Source organism: Dipodomys ordii, unplaced genomic scaffold (genome assembly GCF_000151885.1).
Source record: "Dipodomys ordii isolate 6190 unplaced genomic scaffold, Dord_2.0 Scaffold63, whole genome shotgun sequence".
Taxonomy (NCBI): domain Eukaryota; kingdom Metazoa; phylum Chordata; class Mammalia; order Rodentia; family Heteromyidae; genus Dipodomys; species Dipodomys ordii.
In genome coordinates, this window is record NW_012267279.1 from 9,155,157 (window position 1) to 9,172,753 (window position 17,597).

The 17,597-nt window shown below is 35.8% G+C and overlaps 1 protein-coding gene across 1 annotated transcript in view; it reads right to left on the reverse strand.

Annotated features, from left to right (window-relative positions):
* Positions 1–1,155: 1,155 nt before the first annotated feature.
* Tia1 (TIA1 cytotoxic granule-associated RNA binding protein) overlaps positions 1,156–17,597 on the reverse strand; it is an 18,894-nt gene continuing 2,452 nt past the window's right edge. Inside the window, exons 2-11 of the mRNA XM_013022466.1 lie at positions 16,274–16,328; positions 16,072–16,104; positions 14,737–14,824; positions 10,177–10,252; positions 9,098–9,206; positions 8,604–8,699; positions 8,400–8,484; positions 7,046–7,169; positions 6,013–6,158; positions 1,156–3,570 (exon numbers count right to left, since the gene is read on the reverse strand). Of these exons, the coding sequence (XP_012877920.1) occupies positions 3,444–3,570; positions 6,013–6,158; positions 7,046–7,169; positions 8,400–8,484; positions 8,604–8,699; positions 9,098–9,206; positions 10,177–10,252; positions 14,737–14,824; positions 16,072–16,104; positions 16,274–16,328 (939 nt within the window). The 3' untranslated portion in view covers positions 1,156–3,443. The remainder of the gene's footprint in view (positions 3,571–6,012; positions 6,159–7,045; positions 7,170–8,399; positions 8,485–8,603; positions 8,700–9,097; positions 9,207–10,176; positions 10,253–14,736; positions 14,825–16,071; positions 16,105–16,273; positions 16,329–17,597) is intronic.

A 17,597-nucleotide genomic window follows, 5' to 3' on the forward strand; every position in this document is an offset into this window, starting at 1 on the left:
CCAGGCCAGAGCTCAGGTTCTGAGTTCAAGCCCCATGACTGACAAAATAAAATTTAAAAGTAATAGCCCCTATAAGGAAATAATGGTTTTTAGAAATCATCACTCACTTAAAAGGTTTTTTTTTTTTATTTCCTACAAACACATTTTGTTTTCCTAGTTGAACTGTAACTTCAGGAACATCCTACAACATTTAGTAAATATAACTACTCCCTTTGTAAATGAAATCTGTCCTTTAAACATGGAACAGAATTCCAACACACATATAAAAGATGAGCAAACACAGGGTAAAAACAGAATGAAAACTCAAATGAGTCTCAGAGATTTTTAACAGGGAGTTATCAACAAGGAAAATGGAAACCTTGGTTTTATAATTAGTTCAATCTGTAGAATACAGATTCTTTGTGGTATTAAACCAAACCCAATGCAAACCACAGAGTCTGGAATAAGATTAAAAAATATTTACAAATATCTGACTGAGTATATACAATATGGCTTGGCCAAAAACAAAATTCTCACACACAATAATCACTGCAAGAAATCCCACAGGTTATAGAAAACATAAAGGAACTTTAATATCCCAACAGTCAGGGTAAAGAATACTGGATTAATGACCCATTAAGAGTGAATCACTTCAGGTTCTGTACAGTACCAGAGTAAAATCTGAATGCATATTGCAGAGAATGAAATCATTTTAGAAACGTTAATTTTCTTACCTGATACTAATACCAGTGCAGTATTTTTTTGGATTGAAAAATTATTAAATGATTTAACACTAAGATTTAAACCAAAGTTAGCATTGTTCCTGAAACGGTGAAGCTGTTCAGCAGTAACCTTTTCACTATGAAAACTGGCACTACTTTCTTCTCAAAGAGAAGTTAATGTACATTTTAAGACTTGTGCAATAACACAATGTACTGGCTAACAAAAAAATTATATTTCTTGAAATTTGAAGTAGAGCTGTGGCTCAAGTGGTAGAGCACCAGCCTTCAGCCATAAAGCTCAGGGCCAGAGCCAAGGCCCTGAGTTCAAGTCCCAGGACCTATATTAAAAAAAAAAAATTATGGGTTGGGAATGTGGCTTAGTGGTAAGAGTACTTGCCTTGCATGCATGAAGCCCTGGGTTTTATTCCTCAGTACCACATAAACAGAAAAAGCTGAAGTGGTGCTATGGCTCAAGTGGTAAAACACTAACCGTAAGCACAAAAGCTCAGGGATAGCACTCAGGTCCAGAGAAAATTACATTACTTGAAATAGCCAAAATGAAAGGAAAAGTATACTTTCATTCAGATTTAATTACTATCATGCCCAAATAAATTGCCCTGCAGTCATGAGTTACACAGGAAATAAAATTAGTTTTAAATAAGAGAAAATGAGTCCTTAAAATAGAAATATAAGCCAAAATAATCTAAAAGTTGCTTCCTGATTTATTTTTCAGCATTTAAGCTGTGTATGGTTATATGCCCTGATCTGTAGAAGTTATCAAGGAAATAACATTTCCAAAGTTTCTAAATATTTAAAAATTTTACTCATCTTTCATAAAGCAAATTTTAATGTATCAATACTTAAAAATACACAGTGACTTAGGAAACATCAGTATGACTGCATAGAATTGAGCTCCAGAGAATTATACGCTTAGCGCTGTCTTTCCTGGGCTTTGGGTACTGGGATATATTGGCTTTAGAGACCAGCTTAGAGTCATCTGCTCCAACCAGGAAGACATAGACCAGGAAACTCTCAGACCTTTTTTTTTCTGTTTCTAAGTAAAATGCTAGGAGCTCTCTAACCAGCCATTAAAATTCATATACAAGGGATCTTTCCTCTCTGAGTCAAGGAGGAAAAAAAGGTGAAAGAGGTTTGTGACCTTTTCTGAAAACAAAACAAACTAAAACTCCCACAATTCTTCTAAGAGACTCTGAAATGTACTAGAAATTTCAAAACGAGAACAATGCCATCAAAGATTCAACTTCTTAATGCTTGGAGCCACTCCAAAATAATAAAGTTGGAAACTCCAAGATAGGTAACAAAAGAATCAAAATAATGATTGCACTGAAGATTCGCTTCTTTGAAGACTATTTAAGGAGGTAGGATTTTAAGGTTTGGTGTTTTTTGTTGTTGTTTTGTTGTTGTTGTTGTTTTATCTTTTGGCCTCTGAACATTAAAAAAAAAAAACAAAACTTTGCCTGGCTGGTCCATCGAGCTGATTTTGGAGTTCATAATGAATTCCAAGCCTGACATACAATATTTTAGTTTCACAGCTATCGTTTGTACACATTAAAATTAAGTTGATTTACTCTTAAGTAAATCTAACTAGAAAACAGAAAATTAATATACTCCTTTACGTATGACTTCGTGTCTCAAAATTCTTGAAAAACAAGAGCAAATGACTTTGTATTCAAAGACTATCAAAGTATGTATTTGATATTCACATGCATACAACTTAAAACCTTCTAAATCTCATGTCAACTCTGAATGATGCCTTTAAGAAGAAAATGACATACAAAGTTTGCTAACTGTGCAAAAATATTAACTTGCTAAAACATTTTACATTAAGGAAATAATACATGTAAATGTAAAAGATGACACATAAAATTGACATGGCATAAGAACATCACATTTCAGAGATTTTCCTTAGTAACAAGTTTTTGTTCTTATAGTTCCTGGTACACACAAAGTTTGTTATAGAAGAAAAGTCCTTTAAACATATCTGACAGGGAACTCTTGAGGCACCTTCTCATATAAAACACAAAATGAATTACAATTATCAATCCATCTGAGAAAAGTTTCAATCTAAGTGAGCATCATTCCTTTCCATTTGTATATTTTACAGAACTTTAGTAAGGCAGGACAAATTTGTGAAAAAAAGTAGAATATAAAAATGATGTAAACTAATAATTTATATTTTAAAAAAACCCCTAAGGGATAATAAAGAAGACAGAATAGTTCAAACAATGCCTTTTTTTTTAACCTAAAAGAGAATTGTGCACAAGCTGAAGATTATGAAGAACTTCTAGACTTTGCACAGGTTTGGTTTTTCTCTTTTTCTTTTCTTTTTAAAAATCTTTATATTATGTTTTAAATCATACCAGGAATGCAAACTAGAACTGCACACTACTTTAGTGGAAAAAAAGTTTAAAATTGTGCAATTTTCTGCCTCTTAATTTTTAAAAAGTGGCAGCAATCCCTGCATTTCTACTTGAAACAAGGATCTGAGAAACTTTATCAAAAAAGTTAATGAAGGCAAAAATTGGCAGACATCCAGCATCTTGTTTCGTTTTTAAACAGTGTGGATGATAAGTATTTTCATGATTAAAAAATGAATTTTAAAATAAATACATTGTATCTGACATTTGCACTGACTGATTTGATAAATCTTTAAGTAAACAACTGGCTTTACTATACTTTCTGTAGCCTCAAGCCACTGGCTTTAGATTCTGGAGTCCTTTTTCACTGGGTTTCATACCCTGCCACTCGGTATCCAGCAGGCTGACTAGGCAACATGCTGCCATTTTGCCCTTGAGGTGGCTGCACTCCATAATTTGGTCCCATCCAAGGTGCGGAAGATGGTGTCTGACTAGTAGGAGAATAGGAAAGAAGCAGAGAAATCACCGGTTAAAACAATGTTATGCCGAGAACAAATAACAAATACATGCGAGAGAGAAATATTCTTTTTCTTAGACCCAAAATGAAAATACCTGTTACATCAGAAAAAGCAAGGGCAAAAGTAAAAGTTCTTGCTTTCAAAAGCAGGCATCACCTACATTTAATCTGAGCAGCTTAACTTCCTAAGAAATTATAGCTAAGAAAATAGCCTTAATCTATAAGTATTTATTTAACTCAGAAAAACCCATCTTCCATTTCAGAAAGGCAAACTCTATCATTTGATATATGACTTAACCAAAAAAAAAAGGGACGGAGCGTAGGAGGGGTGGAGAGTAATTCAAATGGTAGAGTGCCTGCTGAACAAACATAAGGCAACCACTTAAAACCTCAGGTTAAGGGCTGGGAAGATGGCTCATTGGTGGAGTGCTTGTCTTGCATGCAAGAGGCCTTGCGTTCAATTCCTCAGCACCACATAAGAAGAAAAAGCTGGAAGTGGCGCTGTGGCTCAAGTGGTAGAGGGCTAGCCTTGAGCTGAAGAGCTCAGGGACAGTGCCCAGGTCCAGAGTTCAGGCTCCACGACTGACAAAAAAAACCTCAGGTTAAAAAAAAATAAGAACTACCGTTTAAATTATTAAAAAAGGGTTGGGAAAGTGGCACTGTGGCTCAAGTGGTAGAGTACTAGCCCTGAGTGAAAAAGCGCAGGGACAGCACCCAGGTCCTGAGTTCAAGCCCTATGACCACCATCAACAACCAAAAAGTTAACTTATTACTAAATATTACCAAAATTTGTATGAACAATTGTAACTTAGAGCAAAATTTTAGTTTTTTTTTAAACATAAAAGCTAGTTAAGAAGTGCTATTCCTTATGGAAAATGTCATCTCTTTTTTTTGCTTTCCCCTAGTTTCCATTTCAGAAAGGTAAACTCTATCATTTGATATATGACTTAACCAAAAAGCAAGAACTTTTCCCCTCAAGTTGCAATTCATTTTCCATATAATGTATACTGAATACCATGACTGCATTTGTTCACCTTTCCGCTCTCCATTTTTTTTTTTGGTCCAGTGGTGGGGCCTGAACTCTGGGCCTGGGGCTGTCCCTCAGCTCTTCAGCTCAAGGCTAGTGCTCTACCACTTGAGTCACAGTGCCACTTCTGGGTTTTTTCTTTTTGCTTATGTGGTGCTGAGGAATCGAACCCAGGGCCTCAGGCATGCAAGGCAAGCACTCTACCACTGAGCCACCTTCCCAGCCCCCACTCTCCATTTTTGCATCTCCCTTCTGTACCCCTAAAACAAAACAAAAAAAAAACAGCCGGGTGCCAGTAGCTTACGCCTGTAATCCTAGCTACTAAAGAGACTGTGATCTGAGGATCATGGTTCAACTCCACCCAGGCAGGAAAGTCCATGAGATTCTTATCTCTAATAAACTACCAGAAAAGTGGAAGTGGCACTGTGGCTAGAGCGCTAGTCTTGAGGTGAAGAGCTGGGACAGCAACCAGGTCCAGAGTTCAAGCCCCATAACGGAAGGGAAGGAGGGAGGGAGGGAACCCCAAACACCCCCCAAAAACAAAGACCCCTAGTACCACCACTAAAAAAAACAACTTGTTTCCATTTCCTGGAATCCATTTTGATAAACAGCATTTTATATTTTTATTTTTGTTTTGGGAGAGTCAGTTGGGGGAGTCTGATCTTAAGCCTAGGCACTGTCCCTGAGCTATTTTACTCCAGGATAGTGCTCTACCACTTGGAGCCATGGTACCACTTCCAGTTTTCTGGTGGTTAACTGGAGCTAAGAATCTCACAAACTTTCCTCCATAGGCTGGCTTTGAACAGTGATCCTCAGATTTCAGTCTTCCAAGTAGCTAGAATTATAGGTCGGAGCCACTGGCACTTAGTGATAAATAGCATTTATCACTAATGTTTGGAGCAATCAGCTGCACTGGACATAGATGAAAATGAACTAAGCAACTCAAAGACAGTGATTCGAGGGAAGGAATGAGAGGGAAAGAGGAACAGCTTACACTAAGTAAAAAGAAAGAAATGTAAATATCACCTGATGTGGAAGAAATAGGTGTAATGTCACAAACTTTATAGACCATGATAATAACAATTTGCTTTGTGAAGGTTAAAATGTGTTTGTGATTTTAAGTACCACTATTCCACAATACTGTGAAACATGTGAAATTTATACAATCATCTAATCTCAGTTAAAAAAAAATGTGGAGCAGTTATGCCTTTGGGTTCTTTACAAGGTAAAATTTTAAAGAGAAATATATAAAAGTATAAATTAAAAATCATTCTAAAGTCCTTTAAAGGTTATAATTATGTATTACAGTCATAATTATACCATATTACCTGTCCATTATTTAAATTTTCTTTTTGATATTTTCTACAGGAAAAGTTTGATTGTACTTACTTAAAGCCTTGCTGGTTCCATGCCTGGCCATACATTCCATATGCAGGTACTTGCCAACCATTAGGCATGTACTGGCCAATCTGTTGTGCATTTCCATACCACTGGCCCCACTGGCCATAAGGTTGTGGATATCCAATTTGATTCTGCTATTAAGTAAAATTATAACAGATAACTTAGTATTAGTTGAAGTTACCTGTATATCCCCTTATTCCTAATATACCACCCTTGGGCAAGACACAAGAGGTCATCATGACAATTAGTATATACTTAAAAAAAAATAGAAGAAATTATAGGGGTAGATTTGTAGCTCAGTGGCAGAGAATTTGCCTATAATGTTAAAGAGCCTTGATTAAATTCTCAGTGCCATGCAAAAAAAGAAGAAAAAAAAGAGAGCTAATTGCTTAAACTCTACAAAATGCTCTAAATGGCATAGTTTTTATAAGGCAGCATGTGATGCTCTAATAATAAATAATAAACTAACTATAATGTTTTAAGCGTTTGGTAAATTATCCACATGATTACTTTCTTTAGATTGGGAAAATAAAAAAGTTACTTATTCCTACATTAAGCTTACTTAAGAATTCTATGTTTAGGATTTTTGTCCTCCCACCTCTATGCTCCATTTACAACTTCCTCATAGAAGTGATTGAGGGATCACGGTTGAACCACTTAAAGTTGACTAGAAAAACAAAAACAGCAAATCTGGAAGAAAATGCTAAGGTCCTAAATACACTTATAGCTTTGTGAATAAATATCTACCAAGTATTAAAAAAAGATTTAATACCCTGTTAGGTTTGTCGGAGTATTTTAAAATCCACTGTGTGAGCATGAGTCAATTGAGGCGGTTACACTCATCATGTCACCACTGCAATCCATGAAACACCACTCTGGAACTATAATACACGTAGGAAGAGCCCTTATATACTATGAATTGAGCTTGAAACTTATTAACAAGGATTATCAACAATCTTAACTTTTAAATTAACTGAAAGCTAGCCTAGCAATCACTTCCCATAGTCAAGGACCCTCTCACCTGTTGCACAGGATTAATCATATCAAGAGTCTCTTTGCCCCAATAGCATTTCACAACATGACCTTCAATGGTAGTACCATTAACAGAAACAATTGCATGTGCTGCACTTTCATGGGAATTGAACCTATTGAAAACAATATTAAGAATCACCAATATAAATTATTTTAAATGTTTATGAGTAAAACCTATTTTTTTTAAATTAAGCTAAAAGCTGGGTGTCAGTGATTCACATCTATAATCTTAGCTACTAAGGAGGCTGAATCTGAGGATTGCAGTTCAAAGTTAGCCAAGGCAGGAGAGTCAGAGAAACTTTAATTTCTTTCATTCTTTTTTTTTTTTGGGGGTCCGGTCATGGGGCCTGAACTCTGGGCCTGGATGCTGTCCCTCAGCTCTTCAGCTCAAGGCTAGCACTCTACCACTTGAGCCATAGCGCCACTTCCACCTTTTTTTTTTTCTGCTTATGTGGTGCCGAGGAATCGAACCCAGGGCCTCATGCATGCAAGGCAAGAGCTCTACCACTGAGCCACCTTCCCAGCCTGAGACTTTTATTTCTAACCACCAAAAATCTGGAAGTGGAGCTGTGACTCAAGTGGTAAAGTGGAAGCCTTGAGCACAAAAGCTCAAGGACAGCACTCAGGCTCTGAGTTCAAGCCCCAGGATTGGCATTAAAAAAAAAATAATCAAAGATGAATAAACTCAATAGCCATTTGGAGAAAAGAGAGCCAATGGAGAAACAGGCAGATCACAAAAAACAATGGCCTATTTCCTTTTTTTCAAAGATTTTGTAATTCTGAAGAAATCTGTTTTAATGGAGCATGTGTTTTGTGGGTTTTGCTTGGTTGTTTGTTTTTTGTCAGTTCTGGGCTTGAACTCAGGGCCTGGCCAGAGCCACTTTGTACTCAAGACTAGCCCTCTACTTCTTGAGCCATAGCACCACTTCTGGCTTTTTCTGAGTAGTTTATTGGACTTTTCTGCCCAGACAGGCTTTCTAACTGTGATCCTCAGACCTCAGCCTCCTGAATAGCTAGGATTACAGGTGTAAGCCACCAGTGGGCCTGGCTAGGAGGATGTGTTTTATTGGCCCTGGAAGGCAAAATAAAATTACAAACTATCTTGATAAATATGCTGTACACTAAAGAAATTTCCATTTCTTTATAATCATGATAGAAAAATTTTCAAAAATTATGTTGTCTAGGTCAATCTTAAACTAGTAGGCTCCAGTATTCTTCCACCTCAGCCTCCCAAGCAGTTGGACTACATGCAAACTATGGTAAATTCTTAAGGAAGATCACTATATTAAATACCCAAACAATTATTTGAGGAGGAAAGAAGCTTTGAAAGGAACTATCCCTACCGAACAAATGAATATCCTTTATCTGGAAAGACTCGAATTTCCATTATTTGTCCAAATGGTGAGAAAGTCTGACGCATCAGTTGTTCTGTTAAGCAAAAAACAAAACCAGAAGAAACCACACTAAGTTGTGTTAAAAACCTACCAATATTAAGATTCTCAGTTTAAAAGTTAGTATCAAGATGCCACACAATTAAGTTTCTATACCTGTTAGTCCAGAAGTAACACCTCCACAGTATACAGTACAGTTGTTTGGACTAGACTGACTGACAACCTCATCATATGATAGCTGTTTTGTATTTGCTGGGGACAAAAAAAGTTTTATATCTTCAATTCATTAAATAAAATGTTCAGGAAAAAGGTAGCATTAACTACACTACTATAATGGCAATATTTACCTTGATCAAAATACTCATAAAATATAAAAATACATTGATATTACATGAGTTTAGGATTAAACCTCCCCCAAGAATATCTAAAAAAAAAAAAGTACCCAGTATTCTTTATTTAGCAGGAGACTTGATAATAAAGATAATTAGTTAAAGTTACAAAAATGAAAACCAAGTACATTTTTGAATAGTAGTCTTGATTTGCTTCTCATCTATTTCTGCAATAAGTCTCCGGGGACAGCGCTAACATTTAAAATCTAGTGTATTTTTCTCCAAAATTCCACATTTCCTTTTCTTCTCCAATACACCTACACTCATATGTACTCTTTGGAGCTGGAGGTTTTCGAGTTGCCCAGTTAGTTCTGATTTGTCTTCCACCAAGCCATTGACCACCCATCTGTTGAATGGCGTTTTCAGCATCCTGTACCATACATTGAAAATGATAAAGAAACCACAATTAGATGACATTACCAGAAACATTTAGTAGGAAAAACTTGGTGCTTTTTATAAAAGTTTTTGTTAACGAAAATACTTTATAAAAATACACAATATATGATCTGAAAATGCAACAGTGCCTTTTTATTTGTGCATCTTTATCTGATAATAGGCTTTGGAAATGTTATCTGAAAGAGTCCTGAGCACAAAGGTCCTAATGACATAGCTATCACAGAGTTCATGCAACAACTCAGTTTATTACAAATGAAAATTCTTACTTTATATAATCCAACAAGCTTGTTAATAACACTAGTTTTAGGAGATCAGAATAAAAGAATGATATTTATTTTAAGACCTGTGTGTGGGAGCAGTAGATAAATTCTAAAGGAAAAGCCAATAGATGGAGTAAGGAAAAACAAAATAAGCACAAAAGACTAACCAACCTTTAGACTTCTGCTTAAGACTTCAAGAACTGTGCTAGCTTTTACTGAAGTATGAAGATTAGGAAGGAGAAGGGAAGCAGCACCACTTCAGGCCTTTTCTTTGTTCATATTACTGAGGTATCTAACCCAGGGCTTCATGCATGCTAGGCAAGCACTCTACCACTAAGCCACCTTTTGAGTCCCCGCTTCCTTTTTATATAATGCATATAGAACTCTAGCTATAATAAAAACTATACCATGTTTCCTTTTCTCTGAAAAAAACAAGAAATTGCAAACTCATGCAAATGGACATTCACTAAGTATTTGTAGAATGAAAGGACAATTTAAGTGTTTGTGTTCTTTTTTTCCACAGTACTGGAGTTTAAATTCAAAGGCTTGAAAACTCTGCTTTACTTGGCTGGAGCTGAAATTGCTAATTATCAGTAAAATTAAAGCATGGAAGATAAAGGAAAACAAAACAGTTTTTTTTCTTCACTCTTAAAAGTATCATAATACACTTCTGATTGAGCTCACCCATTTATTGAAAAAGGAGACAAAGCCATATCCTTTAGACTTTCCTGTTGCCATGTCTTTTACTACTCGGGCATCTCTGGAAACAGAAACAATAGAAACTATGATTTGTAAACTTTTCTGTGGATATAAAATGAAAATTTCATGTACAACTAATTTTCATGTTTCATCATCATTAAAAATGGACCTTTAATCTAAAGTCACCTTCTACTCTATGAAACTTAAGTACTGACAAATGAGGCTTAATTCTGAAGATACGCAAATCAGTAGCTTTTAAAATACAAGCATGTATTATATATATTTGCCTCTGACTTCAAATTGTTTTTTCTTTAACTTTTAACTACTAAGCATGGTGAAAGTCCCTATATACATCAATTACTTAACCACTATAAGGTTCTTAGGTATATTAAGAGAATGGATTTAACCATGCAATTTATAATTTGGTATTTGACATATTTTACCTAATCATTAAAAATTTAAAATAGGAAACTGGAAACTAAAAGAAAAAGTTGTACTGTCCATAAATGATTTAATTTTCTCAGGTCAGTTTGTACCACCTTTTTGGGCTAGAGTAAATTTTAAGAAATGGACATTTCATTTCAGAAATGTTAAGTCATTAAAAAAAAACACTAGACACACACGTTATGTTTAAAAGAATAGAAAAGATTTTACATTAAATTTTATAACAACATTCATATTAAGATTGATTGGAAACCAAAAGATATAACAGCAAAATTTTTAAAAGTCAGAAAGTAAAAAAGCACGCCAACATTTATCCACTGTGAACCGTAGCTTGTAGTTAGCCAGGGCAATTCTGTCCATTCTTCAGAGATACTCTGCAAAATAACCAGAGCCCTATTATTTGAGATTGAGTAAAAACCCAGCCATGATAGCTAAACTCCATACCTAAAAAATTGGACGTAAAGTGTGCTTTACAGACAATCTGCTTTTAAGTTTAGCCAGGTATGACACAATGCTTAATCTTTTAGGACACATGAATAAAACAGGTACTTTTTACAACAAGAAACCAAGTCAGAAAACCATGCAATGAAATGCTATTATTAATGAAAGTATACATAAGCATATTTTAGATCAATTTAGGAATGATTTATTAAACACAGTCAAAATGATTGAGATGCTGAGGAAAAGCAAAAATTAATGTCACTTTTGAACACAAATGTTTATTTTTTAATTAAACATTCCCTTTAAACACAAGGAATGAATTCTAAACCTTCATAAAGATGAATTAAAAATGAAATCCCTCCAGTATAATGTCACTTTTGAGTATGTAAAAATATTTGTTATGTGTATGATACACATGCATTTAACTTCATAACTGACTCACTAGTATATTACAACTTGCTAAATTACCCTAAACTCAACAAAAACAAAGTGCTTGATCTATTATTTCAATAGGTTGCTATTTATTAAACTTCTTCCATATATCAGGCATTATTGTGGGCACCCTACAGAGAACATCTTCTGATTATCATGAGAACCCTTTGACATATACTTATCAACTTATCTCCTTTGACAACCCCAAAACAAGTAGACAAACAAAACTAGAAAAGCATGCTATTAATATTTATTCCTTGTATATGATCTCAACTTAAAGAAAGGCCTTACTAAAAAAGAGAATGTACATTCAACAATGTAGAATCCTAAGGGAATCAACAAGTTAATAATATGATGCCAACATATCTATCAAAAAGAAACTGATTCAAATGGGGGCATGGCAAGGCAAGTGCAGAAATCCTGAGTTCAAACCTCAATACTGCCAAAAAAGAAACAAAGGAAAAAAGAGGGGAGGGGAACTGGGAGGGAGAGTAGGATGGGAAGAAAAAAAGGATAGAAAGTAGAGAAGAAAATGATAGTAAAAGTTATAAAATTGCTTTTTTTTTTTTTTTTTAAGTTTTTGATCAGTTGTGGGGCTTGAACTCGGCCTGGGCTCTGTCCCTCAGCTCTTCAGCTCAAGGCTAACATTCTACCACTTGAGCTACAGATCCACTTCCAGTTTTCTGGTGGTTAATTGGAGATAAGAGTCTCATGGCCTTTCCTGCTGGTCTGGCTTTGAAGAGACCCTCAGATCTCAGCCTCCTTGAGTAGCTAAGCTTACAGGCGTGAGCCACTGGTGCCCGACAAAATTGCTAAAATTTAAAGGTCACAATCTGTCTAATCTAAAACTAAAATTCCTATTTTCAGAAAAGCTACTTTGAGCAAGTAAAAGTTTACCAAATCAGTGACTTCAGTTTTTCAAACTGAAGTCGGGGGGTCAGTTGTGGGGCTTGAACACTGGGCTTGGGCACTGTCCCTTAGCTATTCAGCTCAAGGGAGTACTCTACCACTGATGCCCCAATGTTACTTCTGGTATTCTGGTGGTTAATTGGAGATAAGAGTCTCACAGATTTTCCTGCCCGGGCTGGCTTTGAACCCTGACCCTTAGGTCTCAGCCTCCTGAGTAGCTAGGATTACAGGCGTGAGCCATTCGTACCCAGCTGAAAAAGTGTTTGTCATTTTAAAGCTTCATGAAATGTCTGCTTGCAAAAATGTTTAACTTTTACTTGTTTCTCTTTGAAAAGATTCTATGAAAAAGAATCAGCAAAGATCTAGATTCTTAAACCTTTAATGGTTCTGTGACTACTGAGGGTAAGATGTAAGTTATAGATTATCTGAAAAATAAGCATTACTGAAAATTTAAAATAGATTAAGAGGAATAATAACAAAAATAAAACTATTTTCTTGAGCTGGGTGCTGGTGGCTCATACCTGTGATTCTAGCTAATCTGAAGGCTGAGATCTGAGGATGGCAGTTCAAAACCAGCCTAGGCAGAAATGTCCATGACTCTTATCTTAATAAACTACTCAGAAAAAGCTAGAAGTGGGGCTGGGAAGGTGGCTCAGTGGTAGAGCACTTGCCTTGCATGCTCAAGGCCCTGGGTTCGATTCCTCAGCACCACATAAGCAAAAAGAAAAAAGCCGGAAGTGGCGCTGTGGCTCAAGTGGTAGAGCGCTAGCTTTGAGCTGAAGAGCTGAGGGACAGTGCCCAGGCCCAGAGTTCAGGCCCCATGACCGGACCCAAAAAAAAAAAAAAAAAAAGCTAGAAGTGATGTTATGGCTTAAGTGGTACAGCACTAGCATTTAGCAAAAGAAGGTCAGGGACAGAACCAAAGCTCTGAGTTCAAGCCCTAGAACTGATAGGAAAACAAACAAAAAACAATTAAAACAACACTTATTTTCTTTTATTAGTGCTCAAGGAAAAATGTCATTTATAAGCCCTAATCCTGTTAAACTTAAAGTTGGTCACTCTCTTATCACTACACATTGCTATTTTCTTTTCAACAAACTGCAACTCTTCAAATAAAAACTCCAAAAACCCATCATCAACACTATTCCATTTACTTTCCAATCCCCTCATTTCTACTGCTCATCTGTTCAAACCAAACCATAGCTAGCATTTCCTTTCTATTATTCCCTTAGTTGAAATAATAATGCAACCAGAAACTAAAACAAATTTCTAAATTCAACAATCAGTTCTAAAAAAACTATTGAAAGTTCTTGTATAAGTAACTAGAGTAAGACATTTACAAAGGACCTAAAATGTATGATGGATATCAAATGCAAGAAAAGTCAGTGCTTTATAAAATGTCATATGGGGCTGGGAATGTAGCTTAGTGGTAGAGTGCTTGCCTAGCACTGAAGCCTGGGTTCGATTCCTCAGTACCACATAAACAGAAAACGCTGGAAGTGGTCCTGTGGCTCTAGTGGTAGAGAGCTAGCCTTGAGCAAAAGAAGCTCAGGGACAGTGGCCAGGCCGAGTTCAAACCCCAGGACTGGCAAAAATAAACAAAATACCATATGGCACTGTTAATGTTAATAATTCTTTCTTTTTTAAAAAAAGGCAAATGGCAGGGCTGGGAAGGTGGCTTAGTGGTAGAGCACTTGCCTTGCATGCATAAGGCCCTGGGTTCGATTCCTCAGCACCACATAAGCAAGAAAAAAGACAGAAGTGGCGCTGTGGCTCAAGTAGTAGAGCACTAGCTTTGAGCTGAAGAGCTGAGGGACAGTGCCCAGGCCTAGAGTTCAGGCTCCAGGACCGGACCCCCCACCCCCACCCCCCAAAAAAGGCAAATGGCAAAGAAATAACATTTAGCAACTGTTTTTTAGATTGGAATTGTTAGTTGTTGTTTGTTTTGGTTGAACTGTATTAAAACAGAATGCATGATATAAAAAGTACTAGAATAATTCCTTAGTTCAATTATAACACCATTACTAAAGATTATTATTGAGCTAACAAGAGACCTATGTAAGACACTGGAATATGTACAATAGCAAATTAATCTTAAAAACTACTAGCAAACAGGATGTTAAGACAATTAAAGATCAAAGATTTATTCATTGAAGGGAAAGCAACTTTTGCTATTAACCTCTTGGATGACTGCTAAACAAAGTAATATATTATATCAAATTTTAAAACTACTGTTCCAAAATCACAATAGATTTTCAGATTACTTCTATATAAAATTATTTTTAATTGAAAATATTGTATTTATCTTCTGTTACTTACGATATTCTTCCAAATGGTGCAAAAGCTGCTTTTATATCTTCAGTTGTAATTTCAGGACTGAGATCACCAACGAACACATGGAAATGATCTTATAAAGGGAAGGAAGGGGAAGTGAAAAGAATAATAGAACTTTAGAATTCAAAAAATATTAAAACTGATCAAGTACTCAAAATAATGTATTGATTATAATAAAACACTAACCTCTCTATAAAAATCTATCAATTTCAAACATAACAAATTATGTAACAATACAGAAAATATGCTTCTAAATAACTATGATACAGCTAACTTGCAACTAATTGATAGTTACATTTCTATTTACACTTAACTGTTATACTGGTCTAAAAAATAAACTAGTACTATATAAACAAGTTTCAGTTCTGCAAAAATTTAAGTATTTAGTTTTTGTTCTAATAGTATGTCTTTTGCATTTTACCACTATATTCAGGTTTTACAAATTACAATAGGATAGTGGTACTGTGATCTATGTAGACTAGATTTACCTCAGCTAAGGCAACTCACTGAAGCTAGCTATGTGATATACTTGGCTTAACCATAGTTTGTGAAGAACAATCAAAGAAATACCTTGCATTGCAACAGTTTGATGTTAAAGTATTTGACAGTTTTCTCAAAAGCCAACAGTTTTGGTTGCCCAGACATTACACCATTCAGTTTATGTGAATCCATGTGCAAGTGAACTAAGACTGAAGGCAACAGAATGAAAACAGTAATCCCTTCACTTTATATCAGAACCATTAAAAAAGCATCGGAGAAAAGTATCATCCCATATGTGAAGTTTTTTTTTTTTTAAGACAGTTCTCAAAAAAAGAAACATTTAAGAAATGCAAGTCTTTTGATGACTACTTAAAAACAGACACACACACACACATACACACACTCATATACACACACACATCAAATTTGACAAAGTACATTTGGAAAGAAAAGTTACCCCTATTTGGCAGGCCTTAAGCAACATATTGGGTTGCTCTTCGGAAAACACTGTTTCAGGAGCAACTCGAGCACTTGGAAGATGTGGGTATGAAGCCCAGGTGACCTCAGGGAAGTAAGGTATCTTGCCCTTTAGATGGTGAAAGTATTTCTAAGACACCAGCTGCTATCAAGGGGGACAGAGAGCTTGAACTAGCAACAAAATAGTGGATAAGCCACACTTGGTCAACACTGGGAAGAAGGGGGAAAAATATTGCCAAAGAGACAAATAGAAATACTACCTCCTCCCACCCGCCGCCCCCCACAGTATCAAACAAAAACTTCAGGTGGTTAGTGAATACCCTTTGAAGAGATTTCATTTTATGTTTAAGAAGATACAATTACCTTGTGAACGCTGTGTGCTGACAACGGTACTACCTGATGACAAAGATTAGATTTGTTCTTAAATTTATTAACACAAACACATTAAATCATATCTTAGGATAATGATCAAAACATTACTGCAAACATGTATGTTTATATGCTTTATAATAAAACTATTGGGTATAATAAAAAAATAAGTTCAGAGAGTTTAAAATATACTTACTGCTTGTGTCTTTCTTTTGACTGCTGGGGGTAGTTGCCCAATTCACTTTGACTTCCTAAAAAATGTTTTTGCATTTATATTCCACAAAATAAAAAGCTCAAAATCAGATTTTCATTTATAAACACACAGAATTTCAGGGGATACTAGCTCTGTCCAAAGTTTCAATGCTTATCTTTTAATTTACATTTATGCAAATAACTTTAACAAATCCTAATCTTTATACATTTTAGTTAATGTTCAAATAACCTAGTTTACAGGTACTACTACATTCCCCCCCTTCATCCTTCCTCATTGGCATCCAATGTTACTAGATGTTCTATCCAAGTTGAATAACTCAAGAAATATTGTAGTATTTACCATGTGTAAAGTATCATGGAAAATACCAACATAAGCATGGGTTTTCTGGTCTCTAAAAGCTTTATCTCACTGTTTCAATGTTAAATATGACTGACCATTTGCTTTATATAAAGTTGTTTCTGGCCGCCAGTGGCTCATGCCTTTAATCTTAGTTACTTGGAAGACTGAGATCTGAGGATCGCAGTTCAAAGCTAGTCCAGGCAGGAAAGTCGGTGAGACTTTTTTAATTTAAATTTTATTGTAAAGGTGATATATAGAGGGGCCAAGTTACATAAGTGAGGCAATGAGCACATTTCTCCTTGAGCAGTGTTACCCCCTCTCCCTCCCAAGTTGTAAAGTTCATTTTCAGTGAGTATCACTGCTGAATTGGTTCACCCTTTTCTTTGTCCCACTGTTTCTGTGATTCTCCTTCCCTTCCCCAAATGAGATAAACATATATACAAGATAAAGGGTATAGGATTAAAAAAAATGACATCAGGGAATAAACCAAAGGAAAAAAAATAAGGAAAAAAGAAATAGCTGCAAACAGTACAATAAAAAAAACCCAAAAACCTCTTGTTTCCATTTCTTGGAGTTCATTTTGATAAGCATTATTTTATATGGTCATATGCAAACAGCTATTGAGCCACTGTGATCCTCTCCTCTAGACATTCTAGTTATTACAAATGAGGGAAACCACACAGCCTATGCTTCTTTGGGTCTGGCTTGTCTTTCCATTTACTTACAAATGGAGCAATGTCATTCTTTTTGATGGAAGCATAGAATTCCATTGTTTGGGGCTGGGAAGGTGGCTCAGTGGTAGAGTGCTTGCCTTGCATGCATGAGGCCGTGGGTTCGATTCCTCAGCACCACATAAGCAGAAAAGGCTGGAAGTAGCGCTGTGGCTCAAGTGGTAGAGCGCTAGCCTTGAGCTGAAGAGCTGAGGGACAGCACCCAGGCCCAGAGTTCAGGCCCCACGGCCAAAAAA